Source organism: Urocampus carinirostris, chromosome 14, assembly GCF_059441175.1.
Source record: "Urocampus carinirostris isolate Australia breed hairy pipefish chromosome 14, RoL_Ucar_1.0, whole genome shotgun sequence".
Classification (NCBI taxonomy): Eukaryota; Metazoa; Chordata; class Actinopteri; order Syngnathiformes; family Syngnathidae; genus Urocampus; species Urocampus carinirostris.
This window is the reverse complement of record NC_142362.1, coordinates 28,553,431-28,575,781: the sequence shown is the minus strand read 5'-3', so window position 1 is coordinate 28,575,781 and position 22,351 is coordinate 28,553,431. Positions and strand designations below refer to the sequence as shown.

At 40.6% G+C, this 22,351-nt stretch overlaps 1 protein-coding gene across 1 annotated transcript in view; it reads right to left on the bottom strand.

The window, feature by feature from the left end:
• Positions 1-443: 443 nt before the first annotated feature.
• nalf1b (NALCN channel auxiliary factor 1b) overlaps positions 444-22,351 on the bottom strand; it is a 148,324-nt gene continuing 126,416 nt past the window's right edge. The window contains exons 2-3 of the mRNA XM_088352777.1: positions 11,517-11,688; positions 444-2,208 (exon numbers count right to left, since the gene is read on the bottom strand). Coding sequence (XP_088208903.1) covers positions 1,907-2,208; positions 11,517-11,688 — 474 coding nt within the window. The 3' untranslated portion in view covers positions 444-1,906. The remainder of the gene's footprint in view (positions 2,209-11,516; positions 11,689-22,351) is intronic.

Sequence of the window (22,351 nt, the reverse complement as noted above, 5' to 3'; positions counted from 1 at the left end):
CGAGCTGTGTGTATCATACTCAATACCCTGTGTTTTTTTGCAAACTAATGTGAGCAAAAAGGAGACAATACAGACTTCATATAAACAGGTTAAAAAAAGGTCCTAAGCTCGTTTGCATAAAACAAATCCTAGCACACGTCGCCCTTTTTGTATGTTTAAGTCACCTTACCATCCACCGTCAGCTAAACAAACAAAATATGAGACGTAACATGGAGAATGGGAATGTGGGGCTTCGTACTACTCAGGCAGTGCAACAGAAAAAAGATGAATGAGGAACACAGTGTAAAAAAAAAAAGCTTCGGTGAGAGAAACTCAGCCAGCAGGAAGCTGAACTTTCCCACTTTGAAGGCTGTGGCGTTGTCCCCCTAGTAGACTGGATGACACCCCCCCCCCCCCCACTTTGATTTGTGTGTCTTGATTGGGTTTGTGTGTTTCTTTTATCAAAGCGCTCAAAACCACCCGCCCTACCCCAGAGGTAAGATCTTACACCCAAGCCCGAGCCCGACCCAAATTTCGGGCAGGGTCAGGCCTAAAATGTCAATCATTATGTTCGAATCTGGTCGGGCTCCTTTCTCGCTGTCTATTTTTTACCATCCACCGTCATTGTTCTTCTTTGTCTCTTTTCATCGCTCACTCTTAAAGTGCCACACTATATTCTTAGAGTGTACTCCTGCTGTGGTTTATGACCTAATTTTCTACTCGTCAAAAGACAGCCTTTAAATGCTCCCGTCAGCTCTTTAAAAAAATCCATCAACGATGGAAAATTTTCGGTTAATATAACCTTTGCAGACACAGAAATATAAATGATGTAAATGTTTAACAGTGTCTTGTTTAGCTTATATTTCGTTAGAAAAGATGGACTTTTAAATCGTTAGCAGAAATCAGCTGTCCTCCTCCCAAGTCCTCACAAATAAAATATGAAATTTTGGGTTCGCATCGGACTCGGTCTTGTACATTAGGTTACTGTAATTTCCTGAACCATAAGGCCCACTGGATATAAGGCGCACATCCCCAAAAATAGTCTTTTATCAAATTGTTTTTAGAAATAAGGCCCATAAAATTGATAGCTTTCATGTGTACGGGTGCATTCTAATGCATTGCCGCTAACCCAAATCGCAAACCGTTGTATCCAATGGGAATCGAACCTGCATAGTGGCAGTGAGAGCGCCAACACACTATTTTTATGGTTCCATAACACTGATTTGCACAGTGCATTCTGATGGGTTAAACATTCTTTCCACTTCTTCACCTGTGCGTCAATAACTTCTTGGTTCAATATGTATGCGTACCTAAAGGTACTTGAATAGCATTAAGTTGAAAAACGTTCTGCTTTTAACCAGAAACTATCAGCATGCACTATGCAAATAAGTGTTCCTGGCACAGTGAGGATAAATAGTGCGATAATGAGATATGGTCTAATGCCTTGTCGTATGTTATTTGAACCAGTGGTGCTCTAGTGTGTCAGCACTCTCACCGCCACTACTCTGGTTTTGCAATTTAGGTCAACGATGTTTATCAATTCCATCAATTTTTTCATCAAAATTGCTTGAATATGATATTACCGCAAAATCTTGTGTGGTAACGCACAATAGGTTCTCATTATAGTCCGGATAATACAGAAAATGGTCAGGCTCGTGTTGGGTCGGGCTTTAATACCCACGGGCTTGGGTTGGGCTGGATTTTTCAGGCCTGATCTTACCTCTGCTCTCCCCATCCCCAATTTGGCGAGAAAGCATACAGCTCCAGTAAAAAACAGACAAAATAAAACAAAACCAGAAAAAAACCTGTGGCTGTATTTTTCCATAATGGTTGCCATGGTGAGGGAATCCCCCCTTGCCTGTCTTCCCCCTTTTCTGTTTTGTTCATCCCACTTCCTCGGCAATCTCCCATCCTCCCAGCGGCCCCGTCACTCCTCTTTGGCCTGGTTTTCCTCCAGAGGCGCGATGGCGGGGAGGCCCAAGCCCGTCGCATTATGGGATGCAGTGAGGCTGGCCACAGTGTGTAGGAGGACGAGAACCAGCAGGCAGAGTTTGAGGCGGCTGTTGCACAGTCTGCACGCTGCCGAGGAGCTGAGGGAGGTCCGGTGCTGGCACGGCGGGTGAGTCCTTTTCAACGTCCCTCGGGAGATGTTGTCCGTTTTCAAGTCCCACCGCACGTCGCAGCACTCCGCCTCGGGATTCGCGCCTGACGGATGATCCTCCAGCAACCCTGAGAGGGGCGGAAGCCATTGAGGAACACATTAAACATTAAATCGCTGCACTGAGGTACAGCAAGCAGAATGCACTTGTTTAAACATTCAACACTTTCTTTCCAGATGAACATTTGATGTACACTACATTTCAAAAGTTTGGGGTCACTTAGAAATGTTCTTATTTTTTGAAGCAAAGCACTGTTTTTCTTTAATTAAATATAACATTAAAGAAGCGGTTGGCCGTAGGGGCCTACAAGGCCTTCCCTGCTGGCTTAGAACACATGTGAACTCATGTGATGTGAATTACCTTGTGTCCATAAGTACTCTTGGATCATGGAGCAGGACAGCAATCCAAATGACACCACCACCTCTGGATGGCTCAAAAACCAAAAATAAGATTCTGGAGTGGCCAAGTCTTAGTCCAGATTTAAATCCAATTGAGATGCTATGGAGTGACCATAAACAGGCACCCTCCATTATGGCATATTTGAAACATTTTTTGCAAAGAAGAGTGGGCCAAAATTCCTTCACAGCGCTGTAAAATACTCATTAAATATGATCCCAAACGTTTAATTTTTGTTATCGCTGAACAAGGTGGCCCAACTCTCTATCAGGTTCAGGGGAAAATTACTTTTTCACATAGAGCCAGATAATAAATTGAATTAACATTTCAAAACTTTATCTTAATTTCCTTGAGTTGTCTCTGTGTGATATTAAATTTGGTTTGATGATCTGAAACCTTAGTGAGTCATAAATATGAAACAACACAGAAATAGGGAAGGGGGCAAATACTTTACGGCACTGTATACCTTCAAAGGACACCCAAGTATAGTGACGGTGGCGATGTTCAAGCACAGAATAAGAGGCAACTGAATTTGTTGTCATGGATATACTCTCTCAAACCTATTTACCAACACAATCTACTTCTATAAAATAAAATTCTAAAATCGGGGGTCAGTTCATATGAGCATATTTGGTTTTGTGCCTCCAGTAGCGAATGTTTGGAAGCGTGTCAGGAGGGGGGCGTGGCTTTTACAGGAACAACAAACCAACTCTATCAATGGGGAAACGTGAGCATAGAATTTACGGTAGAAGTGTGCTGGGTTTTGGTCTTTCTGTGTGTAGGATTATTTTTGCAATACACCATGCCTCGAATAGAGAAACGTCTTGCACAGCAGGATTTCCGAATGGTTTAAAGCCAACGGACAAAACTGATATGGAGTGTCTCGACTATGTGTTCCCTTGCAAGCTCGAAAGATTGCCTGCCAAAGAAATGGGAATGCTTTAAATCAGACTGCAGAGAGCAACGAGCTGCAACCAAAACTGTAAAGATAACATTGTTCCCAGTGGCGGGCTGTGCATTTCAGAACCAGGCTTTCAGTGATGGCCTTAATAGATGTCTCATTCATGAACAAACCTGCTCTTTGAGCCAGCTCTTGGAAGCTTCCATTTGAGACCTTTTTTTTTCTCTTGTGATTGGTAAACGTGCATGTTGTTTGGGGGTGTTTGGGGATACTATGTTGTTGACTTAAAATTGGTTGTTTTTTTTGTTTAGCCTTTCTTGGCTTGTTTCTTGGCTTGTGAAAGTATTTTGTTTTTTCATACACTTTTAAAGTTAGCAATGTAGTGATAGAAATATGAATCATTTTTGGCGGGTAGAATTTTAGTTCAGTGTTTATAGACATTATAGAGTAACTCAAGGGGGTAAGGGTTCAATTGGTCATGGATCCTGCGTGCTTGTGGTTTTCTTTTATCCAAAGTGAAAATGGTGAAAGTAAGAAAACTACTTTTTCAAAAATAATCCAGATTCCAACCCAAACCCCCAAAAACATGAAAAGGGAAATGTATTCAACCGCATCTAATAATTTTACATACGTGCAACAAAAGGAACAGTAATTTTAGCCAGAAGTTGCAGTCAGCTAGTAGAATAATTTTGAAGTTACACACACCACCTTTAACAGTGACCTTTAGTAAAAAAAAAAAAAAATCTTTGCAGGTTGTCATCAGGGCGCAACTGAAGATGAGAGGAGGCACAGGAGGACACTTTGTGCACAGACAAGCAAGGACAGAGGAGACATATGCTGATGTGAATGCACAAACTCCTCACTGCTGTTCTCACAAAGCCCACCTCAGCGGGAGATGGCAAGAACGGCCAGGCCCTAGGGGTGGGCAGATCCATCCAATACTTTCACCAAGCGCTGTATTTTAGTTGCCCTGTACATATTGTTGCACCATATTTGTATTTTCCTTTTTTTTTTTAATTTGCAATGTAGTTATTTAACAGAAGGCAGAAACATTTTTGGTGGCAACAATTGTTGTGCAGTGTCTATAGAAATTATGAGCTAACTCAAGGAGAGACGGGTTCAATTGTTCAATGATAATGCCATTACCAAACAAAATTGATGGGATCGATACCAAAATTCCTAGTATCACTCACCCCTACTGGGTCCAGAAATCGAGCAGTGAGTGATGAGTCAAGGCCTCCCCCCTCGGCACCATATTCAGGGTCCAATGGGGATGAGGAAAGGGCCCTGACAAGACGGCAACCTCTGCGGGAGGTCAATGGCCTGGCGAGGGTTAAAGACGTCCTTGAGGACACGGGAAGGTCGGGACAATCAGGAGGTTGTGACGCCGAAAGAAAATCATTTGGCGCAGTGGCGACGCTAAGTGGGCAAACCTCGCTGCTCGAAGAAGTTCAAGCAAGGTACAGAATATAAATCAGATGAGAAATGGTCCGCCAGATTTACTGGTCTTCAATATTTAGCGGATTTAAATGAAATTGTTTTATAAATTTTTTTTTGTCAATGATATCAACGTATCGCATATTGTGTTCTGCAGCGGAGAGCATACAGCAAATGCTCTCACAGGGGCAGGTCGTATGTGTGTGTGTTAGGTGGTAAGTGACTATCTGTATGCGCGCCTGTGATATGTTGGTGTATTCTGTCAGTTAAACAGCTGAGTTCGGCGGGCGTTCAAGTCAATGTGTCCACCCTAAACAATCTGCGAAGCAAGGCTATAGCTACTGTATTTCGGCAAATTGCTACATTGGAAAAAAAATCAATTTAACCAGAGTCTGAGAAAAGTGGAAACAGCACAAAGAAATGCTGATCACCAGTGGTTGCTTTGCGGATTGTTATCAGATCCGGGAAGGAATTGAGTATCGAAAGCAAAAGCAAAAGTGGTGGCATACCGTTATGGCTGTGTAACAAGCCACACCTGCAGGGCCTGCATCCCACCAACGCCAGATCCATTGCCGAGGAAGGGATGACCTGGAGCTACAACTTGTGGGAAACTGCTACATTTGGAGTGGTTCTACTCTAATCATCACTGGTTCAATCCGAGGAAACCTGATCATAGCGTGGAGTTAGCCAGCCGCTCTCTGAGTTGCTTCTTTACGCTAAAAGGAAAAGCCCTCAAATTTCATTGCACTTTTGTATAGTGTATGTGTAGTTGTTCTTTCGTTACAGTCGTATACTCTCAGTCGGTAAGGAAGTCATCTCGATATAATTTTGACCTTTGGGGGCTTTTATGAAGTGGTTGTCCCTACTTAGTCGTTTTTCACGTTTTGTGAAGGGTTCTGCCCCCATTAACGACAAAAACTAAAATAATGTTGAATACCATTTCAAATAGCAATAATAGAGTATTTTTCAACTAGTGTACCAGAAGAAATTATTGGATTTCTTGACTCGCTTATACAATGAGTAATTTCATTGTTAGGGACTTTCTTTTTCACAGTTGCAAAGTTTTCAAATTATAGACTATTATAAATATCATTAATACAATTAGTAAAATATTGGTTGTATCTGACATAAGAAATCATTTACTGCTAACTTTCTGCGGCACACTGGAAAAGGTTTCATAAGCTAGCCTCGACTCCCAAAGTTTCTGTCAGCGTCCTTGCATTGCTTTCCTCTTCGTAGGACTGCTACCAGATGTTTGCTTTCATGTTCAAGCATTTAACCCATCATATTTCAGCCATTATTAGTTGCCAGTCCGGAAATCTTACTGGAGGCTTTCACAATAAGCTCTGCAAACCCAGTGGCATAAAATAAGTGACGACAAAGCTGTTGGTCTAGCCAATACGATTTTGAGTTGGAGAAGCAACAGAAAACAGTTTATTGAAATTTATAAAAATATTGCATTGTTAAAATCTTTAGGAAGTAGGAAGTCCTAGTATTCACTGTAAAGCAGGGGTATCTAACATGATTTGGCCCGCCAAAAGATTGAATCTGGCCCCCTAGACAACGTTGAGAGAAGTGCAAGAGAAAAACAAGCTGCAAGTTTCTTTCTGTCTCTTTTTTGTTCTTCTCTCCTTTCTCTCCTTTTCGCTCTTTTTCTATATTTTCTCTTTTTCTCTGTTTCTCTTTCTCTCTCGTTCCATTACTTTCTATCTATCTCTTTCTCTGTCTCTCTTTGTTCGTTTTTCTCTTTCATCCTTTTTCTCTTCCTCTTTCTCCTCTCTCTTTCTCTCTCTGTTTCCCTTATTTCTTTCTATATTTCTTGCTCTCTCAATCGAAAAGTCCAGCCCCCAAAAGAAAGTAAAGTACGCTTAACACCCCTGGTGTAAAGACTTGTAAGCATAATTTTTCTTTCATGGATTTTGCCCATCACGTGTTCATTTTGGAATCCAACCACCGTGATAAACAATGGACAACTGTATTTACATTTTCCCAAAACAATCAAAGTTTATTCATACCAGTTTGATAATGACTTTTCAACTGTTTTAATATAGGTGAATCTTGATTTTATTCAAAATCTCACATATCCATCGGAATGCCACCCATTAGAAAACTGCGTTTTTTCTTTTAATCGTCATATTTCAGTGTTTCCCTGTTCACACTTGGGGGTTTGGTTCAATGGCTGAAAATCTTGAGGCCATCTTCTGCCATCAGTGTGTATAAGCCTCCCTCAGGTCCCTCATATTTTAATATTCTATTTCTCTGTATGTAAGTGTTTCCGGTTGTTAGGTGGAAATAAAGGAGGGGATCTTATAGTTTTGTTCTAGACTGAATGTTTAAATACGGCACTTTGAGTGGTAAACTGTGACCTAAAAAGTGCTTTACAAATACATTTGATTTCTCATCTCATCTCATCTCATTAGCTGCACCGCTTATCCTCAGCAGGGTCGCAGGGGTGCTGGAGCCCATCCCAGCAATCATCGGGCAGTGGGCAGGGGGCACCCTGAACTGGTTGCCAGCCAATCGCAGACATTTGATTTCGATAGCTATTAAATATAATATGAAAACAAGAAAAAAAGCATTAGTTATTAATAATGCATGAATTGAATGTTCATAAGTGGTCAAACAAACTAATTTAGCCTTATTCCGTCTTAAAATATGCAATACGTGCATGCTGAAAAACCTATGATGCCCTTAGAAGCCACTAGATGGCAGTGTCCATATATCTAATAGTCTCCTTTCTAGTCTACCCAGAATGCTCATGGAACAAAATCCACTTTAGCCATCTGCAAGTGAAAGCCTCACACATGTAAGCGTTCATCCTTCCACATTTTTCATCAATCATGTATTGATGAAGTGGAATAATGATCCCAGCACATTGTTTGCAATTGTCTGAAGCTCAAACCGAGAGGATCAAACCGAGAACTTCAGCCCTGTGAGCCAGCCAACCTGACAATATTCCACATTCCTGCTCGCAGCAACGTCGCGCCTTTAATAATTAACACCCCCCTCATGACTGAATATTCTGTTTTTCCATTTTTCATGTGTCGCCCAACTTCTACCCCCTTACCATTCCCTGCTCGTAATGTTCCTCCTCACCAGTCACCAGACTTTATCCCGACACCACTCGGAGTCTCAGCCAAGATTCAAATCAGGAACTCTTCGACTGTGAAGCAGACGTGATAACCACTGCACTACCGAGCTGCCCTGCGGCAATACAATTAATGAATCATCATAAGGCATTCCAATTCCTTCCTCTTGCCACTCCATTAATGTCAAATGGGTGACTAGTTTTACTTTAGTTCAATTTCTTGAAGTCGTCATAGTAGTTTTATGTCAGTTTTACTGCAGTTTTGTGACAATTTCGCACGTTTGAGAGTATTTTTCCAACAATGAAGTTCATTTAAGGTGGGCTACAGTTTACAAATAAATGAACCTATATCTTATATGCATCATTTCATTGGAAAAGCAAGAAAGTCATCTGCAAAATGTAGCACAGAAAAAAACATTTTATTGTTCTAACTTCCATCCACCCATTATGTGCAACATTTATCCTCAGTAGGGTCACGGGGTTGGTGGAGCCCATCCCAGCAATCCTCGACCAGTGGGCAGGGGACACCTTAAACTGGTTGCCAGTCAGTCACAGGGCACACAGAGACGGACAATTCACTCGCTCATTCACACCTAGGGTAAATTTTGACCGGCCAATTTACGTGAAATGCATGTTTTTGGAATGTGGGAGGAAACCGGAGTGCCCGGAGGAAACCCATGACCTCAGAACTTCGCCGCACACGCGCTAACCACTGAATACTGAATGGCTTGACTTGCTGTTGTAGAGCAAATAAGCCCATCACAAAATTGACTTCCAAGTAACTCCGAAGTTTGTGGAGGGATGGAACTACTGCTTCCCCCTTTTGTACAGTTCCTGAACGTACCAATTCATTATGTACTATTATGAAATCCGATAACGTGAAGTTTGAACGTAATTAAAACATCCAGGCTATGTATTAATGAAATAATGTCTTACCATATGTAATTATGTCGATTGGTGGGGCTTTCTTAAGTACAGAACATTACGCAAATTTCCCACTTCTTTGGCTATCTGACAAGTTGAGCAACTTCAATCTCCGCCCAAAGAGGAATCCCTCAAGCGTGCCTTGTCCATATATAAAGGGGAGCCGGTCAATAGATCATCCTATTTTTCTTCTGCTTGCTTCATCGTAAGTCGCCCCCCATACCCATACATTAAGAACACGCGGAGCATCAGACCAAATCTCTACGCAACAACAAAGAGGACAATTTCAAATTTAACACCATGTTTGCTGGTTCTTGCGTATAAGCTCCTTTCTGTACAAGGGACTCTCCCCAAATCGACGAGCATTATAGCAGGAATCATTCTTTTTGTGCTAGTAAATTTCAGCAGTTAAAAAACTCCCATCTTCAGCGCTCCTCGCGCCCCCCTTCCTTTTTTCCTTTCTTTAATTCTCTGTATTAATAAATTATGTGATTATTTCCATCGGCCTGGTTCATTGATTCCATTTTCTAGGGATTTGAATTCATTTCAGAACTCAAAAGAACACAAGTAATAACAATGTAATTTTTACCAGTGTAGGAAATTAAAAATTGAAGCATTCTTCAGAGAAAAAGAAACAATTTATGGTAGAGCACAAGCAACACTGATTGCAGTACAGAATAATTCAATCCTAAATATTTTCAAAGTTGAAGCTATAAAAATCCCTACACTGTTAAATGTTAATACAATCCACATTTCTAATGTTTGGAGCTGAGGTGTGCGCCAAATCAGAATCCTTCGTCCCACTATCGCCCTCCGTCACGAGACAAGAGAACTGCATGCTTCAATCTGCATCTGCAGTTGCTCATCACCGTGATACATTCAACACCAAATGTGTGAATAAGATTCTCTAATGTTATGTAAAAACTGCAATTTTTCTGACATTTTCACGCTTATGAGAATGCTTTTAGCAACGACGTTTGGTGAAAATCATTTCAGGTGAGGCAGATTTAGATTTACAAATAAATGCAGGTGCATCTTATTTATCATTACATTGGTAGAGCAAGAAAATATATGAATACGAACATATGAACTGTACCACCAAAAAAAAACAAAAAAAAACTTCATTGTTCTACCATAACTCATGAAAGACATCTATTTGCAATGGGTAAAAAACATACTGGCTGGTTTGGTTTGCTAACCAAACCCACTAATTCCACTGTTTGGGGTGTGCACCAATCTCTGGTCTCATTATTGCCCTCTGCCATGCAGCAAGATCATTGCAGGCCTTACTCAAACTGCAGAGTAATAAATTACATACCAATTGTATTTATAATATTCCAAATACCATGAGATTGTAATCATTGAAACGGGATATCCAAAAATTGCTAAATGAGGTTCAATTTCAAAACAATGTCATGATTGCCGATTCAAGGCACCTGTGACTGCCCAATTGGCGCCAACAGCCCTGAGAGCCGATTGGCTAGGAGACTCTTTTTAAACCCCCGGCTTTCAAGAGAACACCGTCAGATCGTTGTGAAACTTTGCTCCCAGCTAGGCAAGCTCATTTGGTCCGACAATCTTCTGCCCTGTTTTCTCCTGCCTGAATACCCGTTGCCGACCTGTTTCTGGACCTGTCTTGGACCCGTTTCTGCCTTGATCTGCCATCCCACATCCGACCTGTTTTGCCCCGTTTCCTGCCGGATACCTGTTGCCGACCTCTTTTCCGAACTCGATACCACCCTTGCTCTCCCGTCCCGCAAACGACTAGTATTCTTGCAAATCTACAATCATCCTCGCTCGACACGGAAGCGCCACTTCCGTGTTTCCAGCCACCTGCTACCCTTGTCCGTCGATCTTCGAATCGTGGAAGCAAGCACTGCCCTCCCTCTTGATCAATACAACTGAGTAAACGAACGCTACTGGGTTCTGTCTCAGTTTCTGGCTTGTGACAAACTATCTATCCATCTATCGATCTATCTACCTTGGTTAATGGTTATATCCCTCAAGAGGGGTGACCGACAGCAAGACAAACACCTACAATAACAAATAAAATAAAAAAGGGGGAAAAATAGAAAAAACCCACACAAACACTTGTGGACCATGGCAAACCCAAATGCCCAAACACCCAAACAAGTTAGGCACCTCGGCACCCAAGTTGGTCATGCAATCGTCCCTCCAGATGAAACTATAAAACTGATTAAATATAACGATTTCTTATATTTCTTATTTTATATTTTTCATGATTAAGAAAATTAGAAATCAAAATGACTTAAATCATAATGAATTATCACTTCAGAGCCTGTCCGCAGGCAACGCGGCTACCTAGTGCCCGCGGACACCACGATAGAAACCCCTGGTGTATGGTGTGAAAGAAAGAAAGAATGAAAAAGAGAGAGAGAGAGGGAGAGAGAGAGAGAGAGAAAGTTATAGAGAGAGAAAGAAGGAAAGAAGGAAAGAAAGGAAGAAGGAAAGGAAAGAAAGAAGGAACGGAAAGAAAGAAAGAAGGAACGGAAAGAAAGAAAGATAGAGAGAGAGAAAGAAAGAAAGATAGAGAGAGAGAAAAAAAGATAGAAAGAAAGAAAGAAAGAAAGAAAGAAAGAAAGAAAAAAAAGAAAGAAAGAAAAAATCATACCTGTACATATAAAACTGGGGCTGCCTCCGTGAATGAGATCATCATTGTCGGGCAGGACAAAGGGGCATCTCTGCTGCACCTCCAGGCAGTATTGACTACAGGGGATTCTCTTAGTGCAGTGCAACTGGGTGGTCTGGAAGTACTGAGAACACAGCCACGGCTTGTACGCCAACTAAAAGAGGAGACAAAAAAAGCATTTCGTTTGAATGTTTAAAAGAATAAAAAATATGCAAATGTTACAAACTATAGTGGCGATAAAAACAGGGGGCAGCTTTGAAAATCAATACTGAACTTAAATGTAAACCCGGTGTTGCTTAGATGTGCTACCTAAAAACTCTATCTCAACTGGTCTAACATGAGGACCCACCATCCCATCCAAATTACAAGAAGTGACCTAAGACAAAAAAAAATCACTTCCCGAATTTATTGCATGAAAGAATTGTACAGTTTAAACCAGAGATGCAGACACATGTTTTTGTGTTGCAAAACAGAGTGACCAGCCTAACCAAAATGACTCCAAGTTATAATACTCAATTTAAAGGGACAGTGAGTAGTTTAGTGTGTAATATCAGTAGTTGGTCTTCTCTTTTTATTTTTTTTTAAAATGGTGCATATCAATATTTAGTTTTTGGACAGCTTTAAGATACTTTTTAGAAAAATTAGCATAAATACGTTGTTTTGGTACTTAACAACATGCCACATTTTTAGTAAAACAACAAGTCAACCACAATAATGCGTTTTTTTTAATCAAAAGGAAAATTAAGGCTGTCATAATTTGTTGATGTTTCTTAACTATAGTACAAAATCCATATGCTCTTTCTTTTTAAAAGAGACATTGTTTACATGTTTAGCGCCTTCTAGTAGTAACAAATAAAACCTTCATTAATTAAAGGTGGGTTGTATCATTTAAGGTGTCCTTAACAAGTTTAAAGTTAAATAAGTTTTGTATTGAGTTTGTTTTAACTGTGAACAATGCAAAACTGAGTTCAATGAGCCCTATTTATTTTCTATTGAGCCTATCTGCTTTAATCTTAATTTTATCAGGCCTGTTTGGAGTGAAACAAACCCCCCAAAAGAGGAAAAAAGAATATTTAAATGTCCCCCTATGCTCATAAAACACTTGTCTACTAGTGATTCCAAGAGCCACGAAGAAATCAGCAGGTTCGAGAGTGCTCTCCATTCGGGCCCCGGTGCTGTGGAATGATTCCCCTCTGAGATTTGATCTGCAACCTCAGTGGAAATGTTTGAATCTAGGCTTCAGACACACTTATTTTCAATTTCTTATGAGCGGTGTTGACCTCATACTCTTGTCTTTTTGTCCTTGAGGGAGGAGGATGACCCTGGTTGTTGCAAAATATGTGCATTTCCAGCCATTGTGCTTGCACTTGGATCTGATGTTGCACCAGTCAAGATTTTGGGACAAGAAACTCTCAACTGGACATTCTGTTATCACAATATTTCATGTTGTTGATGTTTGTATATTGTACTGATGAACTTTGGAACATTAATTGTAGCCTGGTCCTCCTGGAAGGGGGATATCCTCATGTGCAGCCTCTTCTCAACTCTCTTCATTTTTTTTTTTTACTTTTTCCTTGCCTTAATGTAGGTTTCAGTTCAGGTGATGACGCAATACAAGACTTTACTGTTAGCTGTCAGACCCAGAACAAATGGTAGACCCAAACGCGTAACGTTACACACAAAGGTTTATTGGGATATCGAGCAAACAAGCGCCAGCGATCCGGTGCTTGCTGGACAGGATGAGCAAGCAGCTCACGTTTTAGGAGCGTGATCGGAATGTGGAAGTGAGTGGATTTGCTGGGGCGGGAGATCGCAGCGTGGTAAAATGGGCAAAACGGGTCGAAAGATGGAGCGGGAGTTCAGAGCGTGGTCGGTGGTCAAAAAACGGGTCAATAGGCGGAGACAAACGGGAAATCGGGAACAGACGAGTAGGATATGGTTGAAGACAGGACAGACGGGAGCCAGAGTCAAAGTGCTTGCCTTGCGCATGCGGAGGTTCGCTGATGAACTGACAAGGAGTGACAGGAGTCCTGAGTTTAAATAGGAGGGGAATCAATCAGGCAACGAGCAGCAGCTGGCGCCAAACAAGTGGGCACAGGTGAGGGCAATGAGTAATCCTGACAGTTTGCTACGCAATACAATAGAATTCTATCCTCTGCCCCTATAATACTTGGAATACATGTATCCCAAAACTGTCTTAATCTAGGCTAAAAACCTACTTATATTCCATAGCTCTTGAATACACTATGTTTTAAGGTTGATAATGTCTATGTATTGCAACATCCATTGCAACCTGGTAATCCTGGAAGGTGGATTACCTCTCAAGGGTTCTTCATTTCTCTCATGCTAAGGTTTTGAGATTTTCCTTGCCCTCATGTAGGTTTTAGATCAGGTGATGGCATTATAATAGTCTGTAGTTTGTAACCGTCTGTAGTCTGTCCAGCCCTTTGAGACTCCTTGTGATTTAGGGCTATACAAATAAACATGACTTGACTCGATGGACGATAAATATAATTTTCTGTTACATGGAAGATTGAATCAGTGGTTTGATTTGATTTGACAACTGCTGAGTCTCTATATGCAAAGCGGATTCTAATATAGAGACACAGAAAATTAAATACAGAGATAACACTTTGAATTATTCCGACAATGTGAAATGTCAGCAACATTTTGTGGTAACATCCTGACAATCTAATTAATTTGCCAAATCAATCGATGTTGCACATGTATGAGAAAAGTAGTTCTAAAAAAATTCTTAGAAATGAGAAAAATGAGTCCATTCAAAACTTAAATTTAGCCCCAACAACCTGCTACATTCATTTTCCAAGGCAGATTTTTATGGAGGGATAAAATAGGTGGACACAAAATCCGTTTTTATTCAAACGTCCATAATTCAGTGCCAGTAGCACCTAAATCGATTTTGACTGTAGAGGAGAACGCTTAAAAGTGTTGTCTTCAAACATAGATCAAGTCTATGCGGATACTCCAAATGGTTCAACTACAGCTTACTTTTAGGTGATGAGGTAAAAATACCAGGTTTTATAGGGTTAATGAAATACATGCATTTTTATATAATAACAACAATGAACGACTAGGCGTGATATAAAATAATAATAACAATAAAAAATAACTAAAAATACACAAAAACAATAGTTTTAATAATAATGATAAGGAAAATGATAATAATAAAAAAAATAATAAAAAAGATCATGATGATAACAACAATGATAATATATCCGGTATTGATTAAAAAAAGCATGAACTGATTTTTCAAAGGTCTTTTTTCAATTCATTGAGGACAAAAGATGATTTTGAAAGCCTACTTTTTCCAACCAATACATTGATATTGTTTTGCAATTCAGAAGAAAGTTTTATGTATATTATCTTAAAACAAAGTGTATCAAATATTTTTCTTTGGAAATAAGGTGAGTGCTTTAGGGAGTTTTTCCTGCAACATAATTTTAGTAAATGTTTTTTTTTTCCGTATCATAGCCTTTGTTTTAAATCTGAACTGAATCTTGTGAATCAAAATTGTACCGATTCAGTTTATCAAGACTGCTGTCTTACTCCAAAAAATGTCAATAATAATAAATGAACTCAGGGAACCAAAAACAATACAAATTTTGAAAAGCACCGATATCGATACCCGTTATCAGTTATCTCCACCGCTTATCCTCAGTAGGGTCGCGGGGTTGGTGGAACCCATCCCCCAGCTATCTTCGGGCAGTGGGCAGAGGACACCCTGAACTGGTTTCCAGCCAGTCACAGGGCACACAGAGACCGACAACTCACTTAGTAATTCACACCAGGGGACAATTTGGACCGGCCAATTAACAAGTTTTGGGGATGTGGTACGAAACCAGACTCCCTCAGAGGCCCTGAAAAACAGGTAGCTGCTAAGGTAGCTGGACTTGAACCCTGAATCTCTGCACCGTGGGGCAGGACTCTAATCACCCAGCCGTGTGCCACTCCCAATACCCCACTCTTGAATTAGTATACATGCATTCAGATACTTGATACCAAAATCACTAGTAAATACTAATTGCCCCCACCCCTGCAAAAAATAGAGAAATACAGATAAATCCTAACATCATACTTTAAATTAAATTAATTAAAAGATAATCGACTTTTCAGGGCGGCTATGTGTCACGGTTGCGATGGCGCCCAATTGGCCCCGCCCGTGTGGCGCCAGCTGCAGCTTTTTGACAGATTGGCTTCCCCACTATTCAAACCCTGTCCTGTCAATTCCCTGTTGTCAGTCCATCTGCAAACCTTCGTTTTTCAAGGCCAGCCTTTTTTCGACCCCTGACTCCCACCTATCCCGTTTTTGCTCCCGTTCGTCTCCGGCTACGACCGGTTTTGAGCTCAACCACGTCTGCTCTCCCGTCCCGACTTACGACCCGTGTTTGATCCCGACCACGTCTACTCTCTCGTTCTGGCTTACGATTCGTTTCCGACCCGACCACGTTTTTTCTCTCCAGTCCCAGCTACCGACCAGTTCTCCCGTCCCTGACACCGCCATCGCTCGCTACAGAAGATCCACTTCCGTGTTCGGATCACAAGCTGAGTACAAGAGCGAACACCGGATTGTGGGCGCAGCCCTTCCTCGTTCCTTCAATCAAACTTGTGGTAAACATTACGCAAGTGAGTCCTGTTTCCGTTCTGGTCCTGACACTATGTGGTTAGCGCGTCTGCGGCACAGTTCTGAGGTCGTGCGATCGAACCTTCCTGTGTGGAGTTTGCATGTTTTCCCCGTGCCTTTGTTGGTTCCTACGAGCACTCCCGTTTCCTCCCTCATTTCAAAAACATGCATGTCAGGTTAATTGGCCAGACCAAATTGTCCCTAGGTGTGAATGAGCGAGTTATTTATCTGGCAACCTGTTCAGGGTGTCCCCTGCCCACTGCCCGAAAATAGCCGGAATGGGATCCAGCACCCCCGCGACCCTACTGAGGATAACCAGTGCAGATAATGGATGGATGGATCGATGGATAATTGACTTTTCAGCTCCTGATTATAAAACACCAAATAGAGCAGATACCAGTGTCAGCCACTGACATCTGAAAGAAAAAAGGCTAGGATCGGCAAAGCTGAATTTATAATGGAAAAAAAAGATTATTAATAGAACCACGGAAAATAAAAAGGAGGGAAACCTTTCAACCCCCCTGGCCCCCAATAAACTAACCTGAGGCTGCTGTTGTATAAAAGTTCAAACAGCATCACCACACAAACAATTATATGTAATCACAACATGACATTCTGCAAACACAACTCTTTTTTTTCTTACCTACAATTTGAATGCCATTGCGCTATTGTTTTCCTAAGGTGACAGACGCTCTATGTGGTATTATTATCACCCGCAGCCATTAGCTTGTGTATCCTGTGAATGACTGCCAGGTTTGCAATTTAAGCCGGTGACAGCTGGGAATTCATTTATCGCTGCAACTAAAATCAAAACAGAGGGCGCCAATGGGCCCTAAAATACCAGAGGGTTCACGTTTGTGTTAGATACAGCAGTGTTTTTTCATCTATTTACAGTACCTTGCGTAAGTATTGCACCCCTCACAAAAACTCTATGACATATTGCCATATGTCAGACTTCAAACATATGGAGAAAGAATCAATAACATGTGAGATACAATTGTGGAAATAAACCAATACTTTTGCTAGGCACTGTATGTACAGAGTTCTTGAAATTTCAACCCCTTGTTGAGAATTGACAACAAATTGGTAATCTACAAAAAGCATATTGTTTTAGAGAATATGCGCTGTTCTCCAGTGATCAACAGGTCAACTGTTAACTGTTCCTATATATTAATTTACACACTTGTCACCTATAATTTTGAACTGACCTTTGGACAGACATTTGTCAAAAACGAATCGAGTATTGCTTTTCATAAATGAAAGCAAACATAGCCAACATCTCAAGCAAATGTGGAAAGAGACGACACAGTAGGTGCTTTTTGATTTACAAGGAAAATAATGTTTTTTGTATTTTTTACATTTGAAATGTTTTTTTTTGGTTGTATTCAATAGAAAGAAAATGTATAAACATGTTTAACAATGTTGTATGTTTAAAAACATGTTGTTCCCCCGAAAATATCTTTGATACATTTTAAGTGGTTTTTTTTTCACACAAAATATAAATATATTAAAAGTCTGCTTCCCTGCCTGCCTACCTGCTCGCCCGTCCAGCCATCTGTCTGCCTATTCATTTATTGTTGAGGAAATAGTAATTATTTTTATTTATGATTGGAATTTGTTATATTCCTAATTGTCTTTGATACAAAGATGCTTTGGCTCATTTTTTTTTTACAATCAGAGATCAGAAAATTTGCAGGTTGTATAAGCCATAAATGATAGGTTGGATTGATCCGTTTATATTGGGGTTGCTCATTCAAGTTATGCGATGCCTCGATAGATTTCTTCTTCAGCTCTTTTTTTTCTAAGGCTGTATTTACGTCTTTGTTGGTGCCGCTACTTGCTATGGTCTTGTTCTACAAAGATAAATAATATTGGCTAACTCTGGACTACTGGCTAAACAAGCATCATGTGACTTGGTTTCCCATTGACATTTTCATTTTTTTCATCAAGTCAAGTCATGTTTATTTGTAAAGCCCTTAATCACAAGGAGTCTCAAAAGGCTGCACAGACCACAGATTATTGCAAACTACAGACTATTATTACACCATCCCCTGATCTAAAACCTACATAAGGGCAAGGAAAAACTCAAAAACCTCAACATGAGAAAAATGAAAAAACCTTGAGATGGGACTGCACATGTGGTAATCCCCCTTCCAGGATGACCAGGCTGCAGTGGATGTTACATTAACAAACAATAAAAACAAAAATAAAATATAAAATCATGTATACTGTAAAAAATACAAAAACAAAATCAAGTAGGCAATGGATGTAGCATTTACCAACAATACACAGACATTGTCAACATAAAATGGAGGTCATTCATAAGCTATAGAATATAAGTGTGTTATAAGCCTAGATGTAAACAGTTGCACTGAGATTGCAGATTGTATCTTCTATCTATCCGATTGTTTTTCTTTTTGTTTTTCACTACAGCAAAAATCCCACAGTTGTGTTCATGTATGGGGTAAATCGGTGCTTCTGAAAAGCATATGGAAAAACACAAGATACAGCACAGAAGAGATAACTACGGTACTTTATTTATTGTGGTGAGTAACATAAGATTTTTTTTAATTTTTTATTTAATGTAGAAAATTAAACAAATGTCTATGCTCTGGTCCGAAACCTTCGCTCTGAAAATGCTGGTCTACTAGTGATCCCAAGAGCCAAGAAGAGATCCGCAGGTTTGAGAGCGTTCTCCATTCGGGCCCCGGTGCTGTGGAATGCTCTTCCCTCTGAGATTCGATCTGCAACCTCAGTGGAAATGTTTAAATCTAAGCTTAAAACACACTTCTATTCTATAGCATATGAATAACCTAGATTTTATGTTGACAATATCTGTGTGTCTGGGTATTATTTGCCCTCATGTAGGTTTTAGATCAGGGGAAGGTGTCATTATAGTCTGTGGTTTGCAATAATCTATGGTCTGTGCAGCCATATGAGACTCCTAGCGATTAAGGGCTATACAAATAAAAATGACTTGACTTGAATATTTGCGTAATGCCGTTGTCCGTGCCTTTTCCTTTCTAATCAGTTTATTCCCAAAATGCCATGCCATGTCATGGCGTATTTAGATTTTTCCCCCAAAAATTAATTCTGATCTCATTCCGACTATTTCTTGCGTGTGGACATACCCACTTATATACAGTACTCAATATGAGCAGTGTGGAAGTATCATATGCATTGAAAATACACATAGCTTTAGTAGCACACCTCTTTAAGGTTCAAATGAGGATGATAAAATGAGGTATTCAGAATTGTACTGTTCAAAATGAAAGTCAAGTCACCCTCCCATCCAGGTAATATCTAAAACCAACAACATATCTCTCCTGGACTGCTTCGCTTTAATTATCCAACATTATGCATGGCATTTACAATGACATCGTTATTTAAATACAGCTTTCAATAAACACAGTTCGGCGTCGCCACACGGATGAGCGGTCGTGTCAACTAGCAGACGTATTTACACGCGGGCTAAAATGCCACACGCTGATAATAATTAGGTTTGAAATCAAAAGATAAGCTTGGCTGCTCTGTGCATACATACACACACCTCCAAACACACACACTGGCCTTCAGCCTCATCTGATAGCACAGTGTGAATGTCAGAAAATGTGCTTAGATGACCCGATGTCACAGGCACATTAGGCTAATAGTCCGAAATGAATGCATGTGTGAGAGTGGCGATGCTACAGTCCACTCCCGTCTGCCTTGACATTTTCCATTTGGTCTTGGCTTCGCTTGCTGCAGCTCACATTCCTATCGTGTGGTAGTACGTTTTCATGACGGCTCACTGTCGTCTTTTGACGAAAAAAAAAAGGAAATGGGCCAAAGGTCATGTACAGACACACACGAGTCTTAGTCATTTGAAATGCACTTTTCAGGCAATAAATTGCCACCAAAATTGCTGCATAAAACATTCAGTGTACAATGAAACAATACAACCCCTCCTTCCTCCCGACAACAACCCTTGCATAGGCGAAAGCAGTTTATTCACAAGCTTTATAAACGTGATCAGTTGGCATACTTGGAAAGTTATCAAGATGCTTCAAGGGAACTGCGGAGGGCCATCAGGCGGGAAAGGGAAGTTTTAGAGCCTAATAATACTCGTAAATTATTTTCATACATCAACCGTAAACTAATTTCTAGAGCATCTATTCCCAACCTGAAGGCATCTGACCGTTGCTACAGATAATGCTGACAATGTCCGTATATTAAATGATCAGTATGCCAGTGTTTCTGGTCGTGACAATGGTGTTTCACCCGACTTTCCCAGCAGAACTTCAGCTGTTCTGAATTCTGTGGAACTTTCAAAGGAGTTAATTCATAAATACTTGATAAAACTTCCCAGCAAATTTTCAGCAGGCCCTGACAAAATTTCAAATTTCTTGCTTAAAAAGCTAGCTGACCTTTTATGTGAACCATTATTTTACCTGTTTGGTTTACGTGGTCACAGATATAAGTTACGGGTGCCTAGACCTACCAGCAACTTGCATGGAAACTTTATTTCTTTCAGGATACCAAAAATTTGGAATTTTTTGCCTGACCGGGGTATTAGTGCAAATACGGTGCAAACCTTTAAGCAAAGGTTGGCAGAAACAGATCTGTCAAATTTCCTTAGGGGAGGGGGCGTAAGGTGACCATATTTGGCCATGCTCACTCTCAGCATTAGTTTTTTCCTTGTGTCATGTTTTGATTAATGTATCCAACAATACCTTCAATAAACATTTCATTTTATTTCATTTCTAATACACAAATACATACAATGGTTATAATACAATTTTTGTAAAATAATAGATATGAAATAGGATTATGGCATGGGACATACTAACGTTGTGAGGAAAGGGACCTAAGGGAGGCTTATCCACACTGATAGCAGCAGAAGGTCTCAGGATTTTTAGATATTGAATAAAAGTATGAAGTAAAAAGCAAATTATGTAACAGTAATAGGCTTGTCATGATTACTGATTTGATGCACCTGTGCCCACTCCTTTGGCACCAACTGCCTCGGACTCTGATTGGCTCCCTGTCACTATTTAAACCCACGTCTATCTGTCACCTGTTGTCAGTCCGTCTGCGAACCTCAGTTTACTCTAGGCAAGCTTTTTCAACCCCTTTTTTGATCTTGACCACGTCTACCCTCCCCTCCTGGCTTTCGACTCGTTGCTGATCCCGACCACGTTTTTTTGCTCTCCTGTCCCGGCTACTGACCCATTTTTTCCGTTCCTGACACCGCCATCGCTCGCCACGGAAGTGCCACTTCCGCGTTCAGAGCGACCTGCTACCTGACACCAGCGATCATCGTATCATGGGTGCAATCCTTTCCTTTCTTCTTCACTAAAACTGAGAGAAACGTAACGCAAGTGGGTCCTGTCTACGTTCTGGTCCTGACAACGCTAGAAGTAAAATAAATAAATAAATACATACATAAAAATTAACAGTTGCAAGCCAAATTAAAAAAGTGGGACTTGCGCCTCCTCTTAAAAATATCCATACGTGAGGACCAAAGTGGCTGAATGCTGCTTCACCATAGGTTTTGGTCCTCAACCTAGCAACAGTTAACAAATAGCTACACAATGTCAAAAAGAAGGAACTACGAACCTTATTTTTTGGAGAACCAATGCCCACTGGTGGACAGAACTGGGCTTCGTCTTTCTACGCCCCTGAATGGACAACTTTAAAAATACACAACAGGGCACATCCTATCAGGAAAATGACATAACTAGATTGATGTATAATAAAAATTCAGCTTGTAATCAAAATATTGGTGATTTTTATTGGTGTGATGATTTAAGATCCGTGTCTACATCACTGTGAGTTTAATTGCCAAATGCTTTGATTCCTTGGTACTTTATTATGGCAACTTCGACAACATCAGCAATTTTTGGCATCCAGACGGGAACTTTTTTTGTTTATAAAGAAAGCTTCTAGTACCTCGCCTTGAGATGAAGTCGTGTTTCAGGTTTGAACGACACTCTTCCTAGGTTTCTCTGACGTCTCGTGGTGGCTTTAAAAGCAGGCAGCAAGTACCGCCTTGCCCTTATTCCTGGGACGCCAGGAAATAAAGCCCCCACGCTCGCAACAACTGAAAACTTGACCGCCGCTGGAGTGTAGAAGAACCGTAAAGGCTCCCGATCCATCAAGCCGCAGTCGTATCTCTTAATGGAGACAATCAGTG